The sequence below is a fragment of the Monodon monoceros genome, unplaced genomic scaffold, assembly GCF_005190385.1.
Source record: "Monodon monoceros isolate NGI ecotype Baffin Bay Population unplaced genomic scaffold, NGI_Narwhal_1 Super_Scaffold_11, whole genome shotgun sequence".
NCBI lineage: Eukaryota > Metazoa > Chordata > Mammalia > Artiodactyla > Monodontidae > Monodon > Monodon monoceros.
Window position 1 is genome coordinate 86,063,383 of NW_021703767.1, and position 21,495 is coordinate 86,084,877.

General features: G+C 36.5%; 1 protein-coding gene across 3 annotated transcripts in view; it reads left to right on the forward strand.

Annotated features, from left to right (window-relative positions):
- Positions 1-1,050: 1,050 nt before the first annotated feature.
- CCDC39 (coiled-coil domain containing 39) overlaps positions 1,051-21,495 on the forward strand; it is a 48,768-nt gene continuing 28,323 nt past the window's right edge. Inside the window, exons 1-9 of one of the 3 annotated variants that reach the window (XM_029214312.1) lie at positions 1,051-1,252; positions 7,354-7,473; positions 9,137-9,283; positions 10,850-11,008; positions 11,786-11,878; positions 12,170-12,298; positions 15,085-15,276; positions 17,873-17,976; positions 18,299-18,431. In XM_029214312.1, the coding sequence (XP_029070145.1) occupies positions 1,163-1,252; positions 7,354-7,473; positions 9,137-9,283; positions 10,850-11,008; positions 11,786-11,878; positions 12,170-12,298; positions 15,085-15,276; positions 17,873-17,976; positions 18,299-18,431 (1,167 nt within the window). In that variant the 5' untranslated portion in view covers positions 1,051-1,162. The remainder of the gene's footprint in view (positions 1,253-7,353; positions 7,474-9,136; positions 9,284-10,849; positions 11,009-11,785; positions 11,879-12,169; positions 12,299-15,084; positions 15,277-17,872; positions 17,977-18,298; positions 18,432-21,495) is intronic. The other 2 variants (XM_029214314.1, XM_029214313.1) reach the window with 2 other exon arrangements.

Consider the following 21,495-nt stretch of genomic DNA (forward strand, 5'->3'; position numbering starts at 1 on the left):
AGTTTGAGACCTGTTTCCTCGTTTAGGTCCTGCTTACTTTACCCGCTTCACCTCAGGGAGCTTCACTTCATTTATCTAGGAAATGAAAGGATTAGGTGAGTTCACTGTTTTGTGCTTCCCAGTTCTGAGAAGCGGGTACATAAAACACGGGTCATAAACTCAAACTCCTACCGGTGCCAAACAGTTAATTCAAATGAGTGAATTGGTAAAGTGCTTGCCAGTCTAAAGCAGTTAGACTTTTTCGAGTTTAGGAAGAAATATAGGTTTTTGTGTGGAATTAAAGATGTGTAAATGCTAACAAATGAAAATGTAAAGAAAATAGGGACTTCCCTGGCGGTCCAGTGGTTAAGACACTGCGCTTCCATTGCAGGGAGCACGGGTTTGATCCCTGGTGGGGGAACTAAGATCCCACATGCTGCCTGGCCAAAAAAAAAAAAAAAAAAAAAAAAAAGGAAATAAAGGTGTGGGAACTCTGCGCTGCAGGTTTGCCATCTCGGGGCAGTTCACGACTGCGGTCAACTAGGACTCTGCAACCGGGCAGAAGACCATTGGGTGGGAGACCATAAGTTAAAACAGACGAAGATCAAAACATCCAGCAATGATTCTAGGGAGTGAATTGTGCTTCAAAATACCTGTCTACTTCAGCCTACAAGTTTTCATCTACTAATGAAACTCAACAAACGCCACTTGAAAGGAAAGCTAGGTTTATTCTTTTCGTTAGCGCTCTTCTTCCGCCCGCGATCGCAGCTGCGTAGCGCAACACAGGTCCGGTGCCCTGTGGTCCCGCGGAGACTGCAGGCGCCACCAATTCTATACCTCCCGGGAGCGCCGAAGGGGCTAACCGGAGCCGCACATTGAAGGACTGTTATGCCGGTACCTGGCAATCCCAAGGAACCTCTGGAGGAGTAAGTTGATTCGCTTCTCCGGGTGCCCAAGAAGAAAAAGTTGCACTGGATCCTGGGAAGGAGTTCTCAACCGGAAGATTTGCCTGGGCGCTTCCTGTTTGGTAACTAAGGGCGCGAAACGGTTGCTAGAGCTCCAGTAGCAACTACCCCGGAGCTTTGCGAGTTCCTTGGGTTGCCTCAGGTGCCGCTCACGGGCGATACGAGAAGGTGGATCTTACCTCTGCACCTTTTCTGAGGTCCCCTATCTGTTTGTCATCATGAGTAGTGAATTCCTGGCGGAGCTGAATTGGGAGGAAGGGTTCGCCATCCCGGTGGCGAACGAGGAGAACAAGATACTGGAAGATCTGGTAAGGATCAGGTGAAGAAGGCGGGGGAAGAAGGGATCTGTTGGGGGACGTTTTCTAGTTGGCAGAAATACCCCAACCCTTTTATTTCTCTCCGTTCTTTCCCTAATCCCATCTCTTTTCGGTCTACCTCTCTCCGGCAGCATCTCCTTCTTCCCTCACCTGCTAGCCCTTTTCGGTACTTGCTAAAGCATTAAAATCAATCAATCAATCAATCAAACTGAAACTATAATAGACATTCACAACTATAAAGCTTGAAACTTTACTCCCTCCTCCTCTTCCACCCCTTGCACTCATTTCTAGCCTCCTGAGCAGTAGAGGAAAGGCTGGTTCTCGCGCCCGCTTTTTCCTTCCTCATAATTAAGCTCAGTTTGCAAAGGGACTTCTGAGGTTTGCGTAGCAACAGTTATTTGCGGATGTTTGTAAACAAAACATGTTATGGTTGACATTTCTTTTTGAGTTACTGCCTATGATGTTTAAAGTGACTCGAAGAAATGTTTTTAAGAGGGATGTTCTAGTAAGTATGTATAATGTGCAATTTACAGCTTTTCAAAGTGAGGATTAAGTTGTCACAGAAATATATAAAATATTTTCGTAAGGAGTATTTTACACCAGCTTGCAACCAATGCATGGTAGTTGTTAAAAATAAAATTGCAACCAGCTCAGGAAACTTTGAAAACCAGTTAGCAGTCAGTCTAAAGTTCCATCACATGGCAATGTGTTGTGTGGAAGAGGGTCCAAGAAGACTGGTGATGTTTACACTACTTTAGAGAATGGAAGAGAAGGTTCCTCTGAGAAATGAAAATCCTCCACTTTGTTTTTTGAAAATATGTTTTTCAAACTCTTCTGACTTATTTACTTATATCTAATGTAGATGGCTTCAGATTTTGTTTTTTGTTTTAAGTGAAGGACAGCATTAGGAAATATAAGAGATCTAGCACTGAGTACTGAGGACTAATAATAAGTATCCAGTCTTGGGTTCTGATCCTGCTTACGAGCACTGAGTCCATTTCTTCTTCTGTAAACTGGAGATAAGTAAAATAATTATCTCACAGGGTTGTTACACAGCTCTAAGGACTTTAATATAGGTTAAGTTCCATTCAAACGTTAGTTTTTGGTATTATTGCCATAATATTTGTTTCACAGGACTTTATATACATATTACTTGTATTAGCTATTTAAAAAAATATTAAAGAGCAATAAAAAGAATAACGAGGGCCATAATCACTTCATCTGAATAAACTCCAATATTAAAAAAGCAACTCTTGAAAGTTTAAGATATTCAAACAGAAGAGAAGGGTATAAAATAAAAAATTCAAGATATTCCCTCCCCAAAGTACTCAGTGTTGACCGTAGAAGTGGCTATCATGGCTTTAAACAAATATCCCAGACATCATGGTCTACAGGTATACAGATAGAAAAGACAGGAGTATTATAAAACTGGGATCCTATTACATGTGCTGCTTTTAACATAGAAATTTAAATTTAATTTTACTTGTGTTTAAAGGAGAAAATGAACGGAATTTTTGAATTTCAGTGAGTATTACTTGGTTATAAGAGATAATGGTTGCTGAAAGATTTCTTTAACATTAAGAAAAACTAAATGGTTAAATTAATTGTTTTTAAAAAACTTCTTTGCTTCATTTGTAGACAGTATGGGTTGACTCCCTGATCTTTCATTTCTCATCTTTGAAATGAAGAAATTAGCTCTCTTACCCTTCCTGCCACCTTCTTTTCCCCATTAAAAATAGTGGTTTTATTATTTTTATAATATCAAGGTTTATTTTATTTTCATTCTATTCAGTGCCCTTAATTTACTGCAAGTGTTTAGTCTTAGTTTTATATTTAAAATGATTTAATGGTTGTTCATGCAGCCACTTTTACTAAGTTTACCTTTTTTTGAATTTTTCACTTTGATTCATCTTTTGACTGGTTGGGTACTATCCATGTGTGGGTTTCAAGAAGGACCCACAGTACTGTGCTTTCAATTCCTCACATCCCTGGCTGCCAGTCTGGTTCCTTGCATTGCCAACTTTACATTTATAGTCCTTAAATCGTAGTATCAGATCTTCAAGATACTTTCTCTCTCCCCCTACTCCTTCCTCCTGGAGTCCTGTGTTTCCCAGTATGGACTATTTTCCCACAGACCTATTTCCCAGCTGTTAACTTGAGAATTCCCTTTCCTTTACTGGGTTGATGCTCTATTTCCTACATCACATAGCTTCTTTTTTCTCAGATTATTATTCTCTTATTTTAATGAAATACTTTCTTGTGTCTCCCTAAGAAGGGTCTATGGGAGGTAAACACTGTGATTATCTTCACATATGATGGTCATTTGGCTGGGTAGAAGATCCTAGAATAAAAATAATTTTTCCACAGAATCTGGAAAGTATTGCCCTATTATCTTCCAGCAGTGATATCTTCCAGAAATGATTTTCATTTCTTTGTAGCTTACTTTTTTAATCTCTGGAAGCTTTTAGGGTTTTATTTCATCTTTACATAGAAATTTTAATTTTGGCAACTGTATCAATCATATTTTTAATTTTCAGGTTATTTGCTTACTGCTTTTTTGTATCACATGGTCGTGTTTTAGGAGTACATTATCATTTACAATCTCTCTGAGTGTGTATGTGTCTGTGTGTGTGTGTTTAGTTGTCTTTTGTGTCCTGAATTATCTGTTTTCTTTGGCATCTTTTTGTTTGTTTATCTTGATGTCCCTCACATTATGTAAGTTTTCAATATATATCTGGTGGTCCTTGCATGTCCTTTTATATTGAAGAAAGAGGCAATAAAATGTTGTTTGGGAACTCTGTGGGGAAGGAATTATCAAGTTGTGGTGAGTTAATCATTATGCTTTCATTTAAAAAGCAGATGCTTTTGCTCTGGGTTCATTATGCAATGATAAAAATCATAATTGATGAAGAAAATAAAAGTGATAAAGCACCAAACAACACAACAGCTAAATATGTAAAAGTAAAAGCTTTTATAAATGCAAGTAGGCCTTGACAAAAATATGTAGTGAGATACTTCAATATTTACTTCCTCAGAATTAGACAACTCTAATAGACAAAAATAAAGATATAAAAGATATGACTAATACAACAAAAATAAGAACATAGAGAACATATATCCCTTAAGTAGAATATGTTCATAAAACATTTACAAAGGTAGATTATGTACTAGACCAGAACAAAAACCTGAAAATGAGTGATCAACCTTAAATACAGTAGGCTAAGTGAAATAAGCTGGACACAAAAGGACATACTGTATGGTTCCGCTTATGTGAGATAACCTAGAGTAGTCAAATTTGTAGAGACACAAAGTAGAATGGTGATTTCCAGGGGCTGGGGGTAAGGGGAATGGGGAGTTGGTATTTAATGGGTACAGAGTTTCAGTTTGGGAAGATAAAAGATTTCTGGAAATGGATGGTGGTGATGGTTGCACAACACGTGGATGTACATAATGCCACTGTACTTAACGGACACTGAGAAAGGGTTAAAATGGTTAATTTTATGTTATATATATTTTATAACAATTTAAAAATGAGTGATGGAAAATTTATAGGTCACATTTTCTGATCATAAGCCAATAGAATTTATAATAAACAATTTAAAAAATTATCTGCCATTGTTAGGAACTGAATACTTGCGTGCCTTCCCCACCCCCCCACCCCTGCCCCATTCATATGTTGAAGCCCTACCCACCCCCCTCAACCCCCCGTGTGATGGTATTTAGAGGTGGGGCCTTTGGGAGGTAATTAGGTTTACATGAAGTCATGATGGCAGGGAAAGGAGAGCATGGGATTACTGTCCTTATGAGAAGAGGAAGAGAGACCAGGGCTCTTTCTGTCATATGAGGACTCTGAGAAGGCAGCCATCTGCAAGTCAGGAAGAGAAATTTCACTGGAACGGAATTGTCTGGTACCTTGATTTTGGACCTCCTAGCCTCCCGAACTGTGAGAAATAAATTTCCATGTTTTAGCCACCCAGTCTATGATATTTTGTTATGGCAGCCTGAGCTAAGAGACCCATCTTAAATATTGATACTTAAGTGAGTTTCTCAGAAATATATTTCTGGGTAGCTTTATATCAAAGAGAAATTGAAAGGAAAAAAATCACCTTTTAGAAAACAGTGAAAGGGGACTGCGTCATACCCACACCCACGGGAAACGGCAAAAATCTTAGAGAAAACTTATAGTCTTAACTGCCTTTATTTTAGATCAGTGTCTTAGCCTGGGTTACTACACCAGAGTAACATAGACTGAGTGACTTAAAAAACAGACATTTATTTCTCACAATTATGAAGGCTAGAAGTCAGGATCAGGGTGCTATCATAGCTGAGTACCTATGAGAGCCCTCTTTCTGGCTTGTAGATGGCTGCCTTCTGGCTATGTTCTCACATGGCTAAGAGAGAGAGAGTGAGCTCTGGTCTCTCTTCCTCTTCTTATAAGGACACTAATCCCATCATGAGGGTCCTACCCTCATGTCATAGTTTAAACCTACTTACCTCCCAAGGGCTCCACCTCCAGATAATATCACATTGGGGATTAGGGTTTCAATATATGAATTTGGGGGTGACAAATATTTAGGTCATAAAAATCAGTAAGACAAAAAGTAAAGAAACTAAGAACTCCTCTTAATAAGTTTTAAAAAAGAACAATAGGGCTTCCCTGGTGGCGCAGTGGTTGAGAGTCCACCTGCCGATGCGGGGGGCATGGGTTCGTGCCCCGGTCCGGGAGGATCCCACATGCCGCGGAGCAGCTGGGCCCGAGAGCCATGGCCGCTGAGCCTGCGCGTCCAGAGCCTGTGCTCCACAATGGGAGAGGCCATGGCAGTGAGAGGCCCGCATACCGCAAAAACAAACCAAACCAAAAAAAAGAACAATAAAGTAAAAAAAAGGGAATTAAAATAAAAACTGAAATTAATGAAATAAACAGCAAAAAATACATATTTATTATTACAGTTGACCTTGAACAGTGTGAGGGTTAGGGGGTGCTACCTGCCCCCCCACCCCCAGCAGTGGAAAATTTGAGTACTGCTATCTCTGTCTCAAAAACAGGGAATTGATAAATGATTCACCCAAGGGCAGGAAGCTGAAACAGTTTGGATAGAATCAGGAATCAAACCTTAGTTCTTTTGATTCCCCATATTGTGTGTGATCTCTAAGCAAACACAAACTTTTCCCCACACTTAGTTAAAGATCTGTAAAATGAAAATATAGGTACTATATTTATTGAAAAAGAATCCCCATATAAGTGAAACCACAGTTCAAACCCAGGTTGTTCAAGGGTTAACTGTACTTAGTAAGTTTAATAAAATATAGGACATAACAAATGAGTAAATTAGTATTTATTTTCTTTCTTCCTTCGTTAAAAATTCAAATATTTCTTCTGCATTTTAGTGGATGGTGTTGTGTACCTCCTGGGTTGTAGTCCCAACATGGGGAACCACAGCTCCAAACACTAAGGAAGCATATTTTTTGTTGTTGAGCTTTTATACTGCTTCGAGGGGTGACATACTCTAGTGGTCCTGAGAATGTGTGTTATAATTTCCTAAAGGTTTGTTTGTTTGCTTGCATTTACAATGTTTTGTTTCTACTCAGGGTTCTTATTCAAAAGACACACAAAATTTATTAAGAAACAGGTTTTAAGCATGTGAGAGTTAGCTGTTCTGTTCTGTTAAGCTTAGCCTAAGTCTGTTGGTTTTGAATAGGAGTTCAGGGAGGAGCTATTATGCTTCATGTACAGCTACTTTTCAAATTTATGTTTCATGCTGTGGGTTTTTGTTACATCTTGTTGCTATGCTCTGTCTACTTTAGCTATCTTGTGGTTTAATTACAGAATAGAATCTTATTAAAGTGCATTTTAGCAGTGGACCTGCTAATGCTGTAAATCTGAGAGAGATTTCTATTCTCTTTTAATATGGTGCTAATTTTCCCACAGAGCTATTTTATAATATTTAAAAGATTAGTAGATTTTAGAAGTTTAAATGGATATTGCAAGAAGTGAAGTAAATGAGGATTTAATTTTCTTTTGATTTTAGATCCTTTTAATATGGTAAAAACTTAGTAGGACTTTGGTTAATCATAGAATTTATTATTTACAGTTGTCAAAGCTGCGGGATGAAAGGTCAAGCTTTCAAGATCAGCTACGTGACTGTGAAGATCGAATTAATGCTATGACTTCTCACTTCAAAAATGTTAAGCAAGAGTTCTTATTTACCCAGGTACAATAATGTTGAAATTCACATTGATTATATCATGTGTAGTCATGGAACATTTCACATTGCATTTACATCTATGATTTGATTTCAGAGATATTATAGGAAACTTTCATATAACTCAATAATTATGAACATAACCTTGAACCTGAAAGTAGGTAGGAAAAAGACTTTTAGGAACTCTACTGCCGCCAAATTCAAGGAATAATTAGTTCATTTGAAAAGAGAAATCCTCATTCAAACAGTCTGATATAATATTAGTCAGCTGATTATATGAGAAGGATACAGCGATGGCAGTGAGAAACTATGGCGTTAAGTGGAAGCAGACCTAATAAAACACATAATAGAGTTTCTGTCTACTTTTAAATTTTTCAGCACAACCACCTGGAGCCATTTTGAGTGGAGGTAAATAGTCCACACACTTCAGTAGCCCTTAGGACACGACGGTATTTTAGCATAGTTTAAGAATTGAATTTTATAATGGCGATTCTGAGGTAATAGAAAAGTTAAATTATATTCAGGAAACTAAGGTAACTGGGAACAGTACAACGCATTTTAGAAATATTAACACAAATAATAAAAATTAAAACTTAGAGTGATTAATTAAGTAAACATCTGTTTTATGGACAATCTATTCATGTGTAGAATCTCTTTCCCTGATGATGCCCAGGAAATCAGAAAGCTCTGTAAATCAGCATTGGAGAGTTTACTAACTTCCATCTGAAACTATTTTTCAAAAAATGCATCAACTTTCCTTTGAAGAAGTGTGTAATTCTTAAAAATGAAAAAAGTCATGTTTTTAATACCAATTTATACTTAATATAGGTAAGTAACTGTTTTATGGGTTTTTACAAGTCTTATTAGAAAGTTATAAATTTAATGAACTTTTAAAAACAATCTCAAGATTTTTGTATCCTGATGTGATTTAGTAACTAATAAGCAGTTTGGAACAACATCTTTTCTTCAAGTTGTTAAACCACTGAGTTGGGGAATTGAGAAACAGATTTTCTGTAGGTGTATTTCATTATAGCCAAACCTCAATTAAGTAGGACAATAGAGACAAAAGACAGTAAACTTCCTTCAACACTAACAGCCTTAATAATGTAAAAATAATACAAATGGTGATAACTTTGAAGCCCTACAAGATCAGTAGTCAACAAATACGATTTTATTAAGTAAAACTTAACACAAAGTCATCATTGTATATTAATATACTCTAGGACATATTTATAACGATCACTGTTTACATAATTACTTTAAAATTATCTCTGTTAATTAGAATATGTGAATTCTTATAAACATACCATTTCCTAAGTATTTTTAATTAGTTTCATTTTTTATTTTTAAATAAATGAATTATATCTTTTAAAAGTCTCAGTATATAAATTTTGGTTTTCAGCAGTTTCCTTAGACCAACATAAAAACTGAAAACTGCTGACAACATTTTTTCCTAGCACATTCCATGAACTGACTTCTTACAACTAGTAAGCAACACCGACTACACTGAATCACAAAGTCTAATGTGGTGTAGGTTTCCGAGAAGTGGAATTAATAGTACTTGATCTAAGCATTTTGTGGAACTTTGTTATTTTCTGTCTAGTGGATTATTATGAATATTTTATAATGTTAAAATTTAAAAAGTCTTTCTGTCTTGTATATTATTCTGTAGTCTCTTTGCAAAGCCAGGGAGCATGAGATTGAAAGTGAAGAACATTTTAAGATGATTGCTGAAAGAGAACTGGGACGAGTGAAGGATGAAATGCAACGACTGGAAAATGAGATAACTTCAATACGGGAAAAGAAAAGTGATAAGGAAGTATGTGTTGAAATGTTACTTAAAATTGTGTGCTATTGTTCCTTCTTCCCTCACCAAATAAACTTTTTTTTTTTTCCGTATGGCAAAGGCATTCTTTAGTTTCCTGACATTCACTTACATCGTTTTTTGGACAATGAAACTGACGTGGAGCTGTAATTTGAATCAACAGTGATAGAACGTTACATTTATTTTCTCGATATTCATTTACCAAAATAGTCATTGAGCCTTACTATGTGCAAAGTACCATGCCGGCTGCCTGTTATATACCACACTAGGCATAATTTATAAGTGCTACATTTTTAAAAGCTACATTAAAAAAGTCACTTGTGATTTTGAATTTCATTTTTCAGTTAAAATTTTTACTTTTCATATTATCAGCTGGTGATTCTAATATTAAACTACTATAACCTATTTTTTTCTTTCTTAGTTTTTAGTTACCTGGCTGGGAGCTCTTTCCAAATTCAATTCTTATCTTTACATATGCATATACTTATGGAAATGTATATATCTGTATCTCTATATGTATACATATATGTATACATATGCATACATATCATATTAATTTGTATGTGTTTGCATATTGATCTGTTTTCTTCTTGTGAACCTAGATTTGTTAAATGAATACATTGACAGAAATATTTTTATCTGCTTAACTACTGTATTTATTTTAATTAGACATGCTTTCAAAATTTCTATATAAGAGGTCTTTTAGACGCAGCAATCTGATTGGAAATGGGGCTGAAGGGGACTTGTCTTGGGCTTGAGTTAGCATATCAAGTACATTATTTTTATTAAGGTTGTGTATCAGCTTGGGGTAGTTTTGGTGGAGTGACTAATGAGATTGCTCTAGGGGAGCTACCCTGAAGCCTTTTTTTTTTTTTGCGGTAAGCGGGCCTCTCACTGCTGTGGCCCCTCTTGCCGCGGAGCACAGGCTCTGGACGCGCAGGCCCAGCGGCCATGGCCCACAGGCCCAGCCGCTCCGCGGCACGCGGGATCCTCCTGGAGCTGGGTACGAACCCGCGCCCCCTGCATCGGCAGGCGGACCCCCAACCACTGCGTCACCAGGGAAGCCCCCGGAAGCCTTTTTAAGCAAACTTTGGCTCAACCACTGTTCTCAACTTTGTATAATCATCTCCGCTCTATTTCACAACTGAATAATTAAAATATTAGTATGATAGTTATACAATTAAATATGGCATATTTATATACATCTGGCCAAGGACAGAGACAGGATGTCTTTCTTCCTTTTAAATATGTCCTGTAATATGTAATGTTATTTATTTATTTATTTATTTGTTTGTTTGCGGTACGCGGGCTTCTCACTGTTGTGGCCTCTCCTGTTGTGGAGCACAGGCTCCGCATGCGCAGGCTCAGCGGCCATGGCTCACGGGCCCAGCCGCTCCGCATTATGTGGGATCTTCCCGGACCGGGGCACAAACCCGTCTACCCTGCATCGGCAGGCGGACTCTCAACCACTGCGCCATCAGGGAAGCACATGTTTTATTTTAATTTGTACAGTAAATAATGTTTTGTAATTTCCCCATGCCCCATCTCTTTGGAAATTAGAATTACATATTTAAAACTACTCAAAAACTGGATAGTTTGAAATGTCAGATGAACTGGGACCAGCAAGCACTGGAGGCATGGCTGGAAGAATCGGCTCATAAAGATAGTGATGCCCTCATTCTTCAGAAGTATGCACGACAAGATGATAATAAAATTAGGGTGAGATATTATAAATTGTAGTGTTAGATTTTCTCTGAATCTGTAATATATCAACCATTTAATCTAAATTGTACTTATAATTTTAAAGTAGTTCTTAAACATTTTGGGTCTAATAAAGCCAATTATCCTGTCTCTAGATAAATGACTATACTCAAATATCCACAAAATTTTGCTGCAAGTTTTACAGATCCTCTGAAGCCCTTTGTCCATTTAGGGATCTCTGGGCTCCCAGTTAAGAATCCTGATTGAGAAGGTTTCTCAAAAGCATTTCAGAAAAGAAAGTTTTGTACTAGAACTATGTATAAGTATTTTAACTTCTTTTGTGTAATAGTTTGAATGTTACAGATAGTTTTTGCTGATTTGAGACTATAGTGCTATTGATTATTTAATATATTATTATAACCGTTACTTAAAAATCTACTTGTAATTAAATCTGGTAATATTTTAGTATCATGAAACATGCTATTTTCTAATAGATTAATGCCACATACGTTAGTTAAAATAATTTTAAATGGAAAATTATTGTTTAATCTTTTTTCTAATTTACTTTAAAAAGTATTAAAAGTCTTTTTAGAAACAATTGTGTTATCATTGCAGCACTATGGGTCTAGAAGATAAAGAATATATGTATTCTTTTGTAGTTATTTTAGATGTCAAATAAATATGTATAATATAATATGTATATGTATAATATAATACTTAATGTGAGATATGCTAACAGCTTTTATGTTAATAAAATGATAATTATGAATATTTTTGCATGTAATTACATCATAGGCACTGACCCTGCAATTAGAAAGACTGACTGTGGAATGTAATCAGAGAAGAAAGGTACTTGACAATGAACTCGCAGAGACTCTAAGTGCACAGGTTGGTTTAGTAAAGATTTTTGTTTTGTTTTGTTTTTTGTTTTTATTTATTTATTTTTATTTATTTATTTTTTTAACATCTTTATTGGGGTATAATTGCTTTACAATGGTGTGTTAGTTTCTGCTTTATAGCAAAGTGAATCAGTTATACATATGTTCCCATATCTCTTCCCTCTTGCGTCTCCCTCCCTCCCACCCTCCCTATAGTAAAGATTTTTATTTCTTAGTTGTCAAAGTGATATTTAAAAAGCACTTAAATTCACAGAAATACTATTTGGTCTTCATTTGACAGTTAGAATTGGATAAAGCAGCCCAAGATTTTCGTAAGATTCATAATGAAAGGCAAGAACTCATTCAACAGTGGGAGAACACAATAGAACAGATGCAGAAGAGAGATCGAGACATTGATAACTGTGCCTTGGTAAAGTAGTTGTTTGGTCCTTGCAGTGTTCAGCTGTATTTATCTCTTTTGTATTTAACTCATTCATTTCAAATGTAAATCACACTGTTATTTGAAAGTCACTTTTGTAGCAGGATTCAATAGTTTTGGTAAATGTTTTTCAAAGCTGACCCTGTATCCATTTAGAAATGAGATTTTATGAAGATTATTTACTTATGGATATAATGCCAAAGACTGGATCCTGACATCTCTGAAATGTGGGACAAGAGAAGATCAACAGATAATATTATTGCAGTAAAACCAATGCCCTGACTTATACATGGTTGTCCAAGGTGCATTGGATTTAACATGTGTGCTATTCGTGTGCTAATCAAAGGTGTAGGGAAAGGAGCCTCATGGATAGCCAAAAAAGGACTGCAATAAATTTTCCCTTTTGAAACTGAGGTACCCATGATGGGGTGAAAGCTCAGAAGGGGAGGAACACCACACTGATTAAACACAGACCTAGTGTTATCTTTTGCTACTTTCAGAGGTAATTTAGGAGAACTTTTTTGGGAAATCATTAAGGGGTAAAATAGTAGTGAGTGAAAATGGGAAGATGATGGAAAGCTGGGAAGGAGAAGGAATTGAGGAGGAAAGAAGGCAGATGAGAAAATGGTCGAACTTCCATTCTGAATATACTCCATGGAAAGGCATTGGCAAGCAGCTCAGGTGACTGGGAGTTTGGAACTCCCAGGGAGTTTGGAACCACATCCATATCTGGATGTGGTTTACTTGTTAAATGTAACTTATATGTAAAATGTGATTTCTTTATTTTAAACTTCTGTAAGTAATCAACATTTTGTCAACAAAATGGCCTACACCTCCCTAAGGAGGGACTTGGGAGAACCAATGTTAACTATGAGTTCCTCTTATTTCTTAATGCTGATGTTGGTTTCTCTTTCTTGGCTTCATACTGCTTTCAAACATCAAGTCCTGACTGCTTCCTCTGTGAAAATCAAATGTGTCAGATCTAAGACTGCAGATCCATAATCAAATTCTCATACAACCCTGCAGCTAAATTGACTCAGCCTGCTGATTTGGCAGAATCCACAGCTTGTAGCTCTCTGGTCATATCCTCAGTGGTTCCTTATTTATGGGGTGACATTTCCTGGCTGTATGTATTGAAAAAGACTAGGAAGGGAAACAAGAAATTGTTCCATAGGTAGTGGGATGCTTCTAAGTGTTTAACAGCTGGCTCTCAATTTGTGGTATTTCTGATTTCTGTGGCATCACCTGTATGAAAACTTAACTGTGAATAGATTGCCCTGTTAAAAAATGTGAATGCTGAAGTAGGAATTAAAACATCTGATTAAGTGGTAGAAAAATTAATATAAAGCAAGAAATTCTAGAATAATCATTTGACACATATAAACTTAGGAAGTTTTGACCTCCTAAGGTTGAATGAACATAGTAGATAGATGGAATGTTACAATTATAGAATGTTAATTGTTATATAGATGGGAATACTAGATTAAACAAATTTAAAATGTTTTTTAAAATGCAGTAAATCTCAGATATATATTGATTTAATATGCTAATATGTACAATATTACATGCAGCATTTCTAAAACTTACTGATTTTAGAACACATACTCTCCCCTGACCCAATCTCCTGGGATTAGTTGTTTGATGGGACCCTATTTCAGAAAAATTGGAAGAAATATATTTTAGGGTAAATTTTCCTTCTCCCTCCAATTCAGTTAACATATTGCCATCAGAATCACCCGTGAAAACCACATATGATCTTTTTATTCCCCAGCTCTAAAATCTTTATTCCATGTTGCTTAAAAGCTGACCCTCTTTAACATGGCAATTGAAAAATTGAATTCTTCACCATTTGGCCTTAACCTCTACCTTTCCAGCCTAATCCCTATCATCTGTCTCCAACCTTTCTTATTATGTCCCCATTCCATACCCGCCCTCCCACCCTGCACCTTAACCATGTTAGAGTATTTATGCATCGCCATTTATCTTTTTTTTTGCGATACGCGGGCCTCTCACTGTTGTGGCCTCTCCCGTTGCGGAGCACAGGCTCCGGACACGCGGGCTCAGTGGCCATGGCTCACGGGCCTAGCCGCTCCGCGGCATGTGGGATCTTCCCGGACTGGGGCACGAACCTGTGTGCCCTGCATCGGCAGGCAGATTCTCAACCACTGCGCCACCAGGGAAGCCCCCCATTTATCTTTTTAGGCCCGGTTCAAATGAAGGCTCTTAGGTAAAGCCTTTTAATGATTTCTCTTGGGTAGATTTCATTATCTCTTTGCTCCCATAGTATTAATACTTTGTCCATACCTCAGTTACTACGTTGTATATTCTAGTTATTTTGTATTCCCAAGACTAGCAAAAAGCCTGCGTGAAGACATTCCTACAGAAACCAATAACAAAAATAAAGTTCTCAAAAAATGAAAGAAACTGGTCTTGTGAAATATTTGGAAAATTTCATTGAAATCCATCTTTCCATGTGAAAACTATTCAATACTGTTATATTTTTTACATGTCACCTTTTGTTGATGAAAAATTGACATTTTTCTCATCCCTTTAGCAAAGTACCAGATGGATGAAATAAAATACAGAGATCTTTAAAAAATGAGCTTATAGATATTAGTGTGTGGCATATTAATATTTTATTTTATTCATATAAATTAGTCTGTCTTTAAAAAACATTTTCTTAAGTTTTGGTAAAATAAATGCTATAGAAAAACTAAATTCCTTTTAGTTTTGTTTGTTATATTAAATATATATTTAACATGTATTTTAAATCCTAGGCACTAGCAAAGATAAAACAGGAAATAAGAGAAAAAGAAAATTTGGTTAAGGAAAAGATCAAGTTTTTGGAAAGTGAGATTGGGAATAACACAGAGTATGAGAAAAAAATTTCTGTTGCTGATCGTAAAGTTTTAAAATGTAGAACGGAATATCAATGTCATGAAACTAAGAGAATTCAGCTGAAGGATGAGGTATGTCAACTAAAAAGACTGGTTTGTGTGTTTATAACAAATTACTATACAAATAAGCATAAAGCCTTTCCTTTGATTAAGAAACTGCCTTCTAGTTCTTTTTGTTACATCCCTTCATGTTGTGGCACTTTTAGGATACTCTAATGAGACCTTGCTTGGATGAAGGCAACAGGGGGCTGTCATTCACATCACAGGTGGTGTGAAGGGCTCCCCCTGGAGTTGTGCAGTGACCAACTTGACTGTCACACATAGTGTTCTGTAAGTGACCCAAGGCAAAAGGCTCCTGAATGGTCTAGGCTGGAAATCATAATTATAAGATAACCGGCAAATGAGCAAATGTGAAGATGAATTATTGACATCGGTGGTAACTTGAAGTGTCCTTCCAGTGCTACATGTGTATGGTGGTTTTAACTCTCAAATTCTAGGTGGAACTACCTGCTGAAGTTCAGTTTCTTACCTTGTTAAGGGAAAATATTTCAATGTGGTAGTGGGACAATGTAGTGGTATAATGTCTTTAAACAGACTAAGAGAGAATAAAATTCTCCTGCTTTGTTCTTTTCTTTTTTTGAGCGTACATGCCAACTAGATTATTCCATAGGGAGAGTTAGCAATCCCCTTAGTTAGCAATAAAGGGATCTTTATGAAATTTGTGCCTTGAGGCCATGTTATCTGAAGTTACTGCTATTTGGGTGGGAAATTGTAATATTGCAGAGTATTTTATTCTATAAGTTGTTATACTTTATATTCCTGATAAAGAAGGAAAGATTTTTTTTTCTGTCTGAAGAGAATAATTAAGATCTTGAAAAAGTAAAATAAATGAATTTCTTGCATAAATTAAATGTCACTGCTAATAGCTCATTCTCAACAATTTTTAAGTTTAAACCAATTACAGAAAAGAATGCAGGTATTCATTCATTTATAATTTGCTTATTGAGATAGAGTTCACATATCAAATACACCCTTTTGAAGTGTACAGTTCAATGGTTTTTAGTATTTCACAGAGTTGTGAAACCATTACCACTAACTAATTTTAGAATATTTTTGTCTTTCAAAAAGAAATCCCATACCCATTAGCAATCACCTTCCTTTCTCCCCTCCTACCAGGCCCTGGCAACTCCTGATCTACTTTCTGTCTCTATGATTTGCCTATTTTGGACATCATACAATATGGTGCAATTTGTGTCATGATTCTTTTACTTACACAATGCTTTCAAGGTTCATACAAGCTGTAGCATATAAGAGTACTTCTTTTTCCTCAAAATTTTTTTATTGTGGTGAAATACATGTAATATAACACACATTTACCATCTTAACTGTTTTCAGGTATACAGTGGTATTAAATACATTCCTAATGTTTTACAACCATCACCATCACCCATCTTCATAACTCTTTTCTTGTAAAGCTGAAACTCTGTACCCATTAAACAATAATTTCCCATTTCCCCCGCCTCCCAGCCCCTGGAAACCACCATTCTACATTCTGTCTCTGTGATTTTGAGTACTCTAAGTGCCTCATATAAATGGAATCATAAAGTATTTGTCTTTTTGTGACTGGGCTATTTCACTTATTTTACTCAGCATAATGTCCTCAAGGGTCATCCCTGTTACAGTATATGTCAAAATTTTGTTCCTTTTTAAGGCTGAATACTATTCTATTGTGTGTATATACCACATTTTGCTTATCCATTCATCTGTCAATGGCCTTGGGTTGCTTCCATGTTTTAGCTATTATGAATAATGCTGCTGTGAACATGGGTGGACAATTATTTCAGAATTGCTGATCATATGGTAATTATATTTTTAATTTCTTGAGGAACTGCCATACTGTTTTCCACAGTGGCTGTACCATTTTACATTCCCACTAACAGTGCACAAGTGTTCCAATTTCTCCACATCCTTGTCCATACTTGTTATTTTGGGTTTTTTTGATAGTAGCTGTATTAATTGGTGTGAGGTAGTATTTCACTGTAGTTTTGATTTGCATTTCCCTAATGATTAATGATGTTGCATGTCTTTTCATGTGCTTATTTGCCTTTTGCATCTCTTCTTTAGAGAAATATCTATTCAAGGTCTTTGCCCATTTTTGAGTCAGGCTGGGTTTTTGTTGTTGTTGTTGTTGTTGAGTTTTAGAAGTTCTCTATATATTCTGGATATTAATCCCTTATCAGATATATAATTCACAAATATTTTCTCCCATTCTTTGGGTTGCCGTTTTGCTCTGTTATTGTTTTTGTTGTACAAAAGTTTTTAATTTAAAGAAGTCCAATTTGTCTACTTATTCTTTTGTTGCCTGTGCCTCTTGTGTCATATTGAAGAAATCATTGCCACATACAATGTTGTGAAGCTTTTGTTCTATGCACTTTTAACTCATATATGTAGTTCTCTATAATATGCCAGGATTTACAAGTTATTTAAAATTTAATATCAGATCAAAAAGAAAAATTGTTAAATATGTATTACAGCAACATGGTTATTATGTTTATGGTTGTGATGTAAGTTAGAAATTAATGTGTTCATAATAGAACTTCTCAGAAATGATATTAATTTATAAGATGTAGAGTAAATATATAATTTCTCTCTGTTAACTAATAAATAGCTGGATACTTTAAAAGCCACTGTGAATAGAAGTTCTAGTGATTTAGAAGCTCTGAGGAAAAATATTTCCAAAGTAAAGAAGGACATTAATGAAGAAACAACAAGGTAAGAAAAAAGGTTTAAATATGTTTATAGTTTTTGACTATTTCTAGAAAAAATATTGAATATTTGATTTTTTGGTTAAATAACTGTAAAATTATAGCTACTAAATTATTAAACTTAAAAAAATTTTCCTGGGTTTTTCAGTACAAAGGCTTAGGAGCAATATTTTTATGGCTTATTATATACACATTGATAATAAAAAGATTTATGGCAAAAGAAATTTTCAAGTTATATGAAGAAATCTTAGGATAAACTATTCCTTATTTGTTTGCATTAAATATCTTTTAGACATGTTTTCTATTTTTTCCTTATAAATTCTCTATAGGTTACACAAAATTAAAAATCATAATCAGATTGTAAGAAAAAAATTAAAGCAGATAACTGAGAAAACTACATCTGTAGAGGAGAAAGCTACCAACTTGGAAGACATGCTAAAGGAGGAAGAAAGAGGTGTGAAAGTAAGTTTAGTTTCGTTTTTTTAAAAAAAATCACAGCAGGGCTTCCCTGGTGGCATAGTGGTTAAGAATCCGCCTACCAATTCAGGGGACACGGGTTCGAGCCCTGGTCCAGGAAGATCCCACGTGCCGTGGGGCAGCTAAGCCCGTGTGCCACAACTACTGAAGCCTGCGTGCCTAGAGCTGGTGCTCCGCAGCAAGAGAAGCCACCGCAATGAGAAGCCTGCACACTGCAACGAAGACCCAATGCAGCCAAAAATAAATAAATTAAAGAAAAAAATCACAGCAAATTTAGCAATAGTGAATAAATTAGACTCTTGAGATCAGAGGAGAAGGAGGTCTTTTACGAGGCTCTGATTTCTGGGGTGATTGCATTTGTAATTAGATTTTTGAGTTGTTGTACCTCTTTTTATCTTCAGCTCCTAATTCTCCATTTGCTTCACTTTCAGCATTTAACTTTGTCTTCTTTTAGAGGTATAGCCCTTCTATCTTAAATTCCATGTCTTCTCAATGCCTACTGTGTCTCTGTCCCTGTTTGCCATTCCTATACTTTTTTTTTGGCTGCATTGGGTCTTTGTTGCTGCGTGCAGGCTTTCTCTAGTTGCTGCAAGCAGGGGCTACTCTTCGTTGCGGTGCTCGGGTTTCTCATTGCAGTGGCTTCTCTTGCTGCGGAGCACGGGCTCTAGGCACACGGGCTTCAGTAGTTGTGGCTCACGGGCTCTAGAGCACAGGCTCAGTAGTTGTGGCACACAGGCTTAGTTGCTCCGCAGCATGTGGGATCTTCCCGGACCAGGGATCAAACCCATGTGTCCCTGAACTGGCAGGTGGATTCTTAACCACTGTGCCACCAGGGAAGTCCTTGTATATATGTTCTTACATTGCAAATGCATCTTGAAAAATGCCTGTGTTTTACAACTTATTTCCACCAGATTATCATCTTTTTTGTTTGTGATCAAGTTTCCCCCAGTGGTCTACATTTGTTGCATGTATTTCTTCATCATCTGCTATCTCTTTAACCTCTTCCAGTCTGGCACCATTTATTGGTAAACAGACTTTTAAATGCTAACACTTTTACTAACTTTACTGGCATACCCCTTCTACCTTAAGCTCTTTGGCATTCTGGTAGAATTAAAGCCGATTTTTAAGGAACTGGAAAAGGCTGGTTCACCGTTCCCTCTTTGAAAACTTCAAAATTATTTGTGTGACCTATCACTGTAGGCACTACTTTCTGCTTTTACTCTTTTTTTTTTTTTGCGGTACGAGGGCCTCTCACTGTTGTGGCCTCTCCCGTTGCGGAGCACAGGCTCTGGACGCGCAGGCTCAGCGGCCATGGCTCATGGGCCCAGCCGCTCAGCGGCATGTGGGATCTTCCCAGACTGGGGCACGAATACGTGTCCCCTGCATCGGCAGGCGGACTCTCAACCACTGCGCCATCAGGGAAGCCCTTACTCTTTTTTTTGATGGGGGAAGAGGAGGGGTAGCTGAAGGTGGTGGTAAAATCCCCCATTTGCTGAGGCCTATATGAAGTATGGTTTCATTTGTATTTGGATAGAATCCAGCTTCCTCAGTGTGCTGTTGTATGTTTAAAATTCCTGAGTAGCGAAGTCATGCAACAGTCTTGACTTGAGTGGTATTTGAGTCCAAATCATACAACATTATTAAAAAAAAAAAGTTGTGGATTTTTTTCCCCCTAAGAGCATGATTTTCTGTAGTACATGGAACGGGATAGTATTAGAACTTATTTGAAGTCTGTAAAGACTGAAGTTTGTATGAAATACACCTTCTGAAGACATAATTAAAAACTAGTGATATTTTTAAAGAAATTAGCTGAATTAGAAAACAATAAGATTGGCAACATGTGTACTGATTGTGCTGTAGCAGGGCTGGGTTCATAATCTTGTTTTCTGTAGTTATTGGGGGTTTTTGTTTGTTTGAAAAAAATCTCAACTCTATATATTTTGCTGTGTTATTCACCACCAAGCACTGACTTTAAAACTCTGCCAAGCAGTCTCAGAAGGTCTTAAACCCAGTGAAAATTGTCTATTATATGAAAAAGAATGCATTTTATAAGGTTATATCAGATTATATTTCTTGATTTGTGAAAATTTAAATGTGCCAGTCACAGACTTCTTTTGTTTCATATTGAGGTTCATTGGATGCCAAAGGGAAATATGCTTATCTGGGTATAAGAACACAGAGGGAAATTATTTCAACATTTTAAAATGAGAGCTTTCAATAGATCTTGGCATGGGAGATCTGTTTGAAACCTAGAATATATTGATGTGACACTGTGAGATCAAGACGGACCTGCCTCCTGAGAAAGGAGAAGTGGGAATGGGGTACCAGTTTCTATTTGCTAGAGGGCTGCACATGTAGAGAAGTCAGCTGCAGGCAAGGTGTGAGTAAGGGATAGTGATAGTGCCAGTAGTGTGTTGGGGCCAGCTCTCACCAGCTCACAAGAGCTGATAGTTAAATTTTCTGGAATTTTTTAAGTCAAATGCTAAACATAGCTACTATTAAAAATCAAATTATATAGACTTACAATTAAATAAATTATATTAAAAATAAAAGTAATATGTACTCAGCACATATCACTTCCAAATTATTTTACTGCATTTTACTGTTATCTATGCTTTTAAGGTTACTTAAGACTATTAACATCTGTTATATCTGTCTAGTAGATATACTGCATAATGGTCTGCTACGGCATATCTCTTCCTAGCTCTGCATTTAGAGGAATCATGTTAGTAGCTTGAAACTGGCCATAGTGGGAATAAAATAATCATAGAAATCAGCCTCTTCCCTGTAACCTCCCATCTACTAGAAAGCTGATGGTTAAAATTTATCTGCTCACCACTGGATAGTACCAAAAAGAAGGTGGGAGATTTCTTCCCTTAACACTCTCAATACTTTAGTAAACTTTGTGAGCTTAGAAGCTGTGTGTCTTCAGTATATTTTATGTTCTAAGGAAACCAGTGGAATGGTCAAGTTCTAAGGCTAAGGTGACATAGGATAGAATTAAGATGACAGATCAAGGTGCATGACACAGGAATAGAAAACTACTATT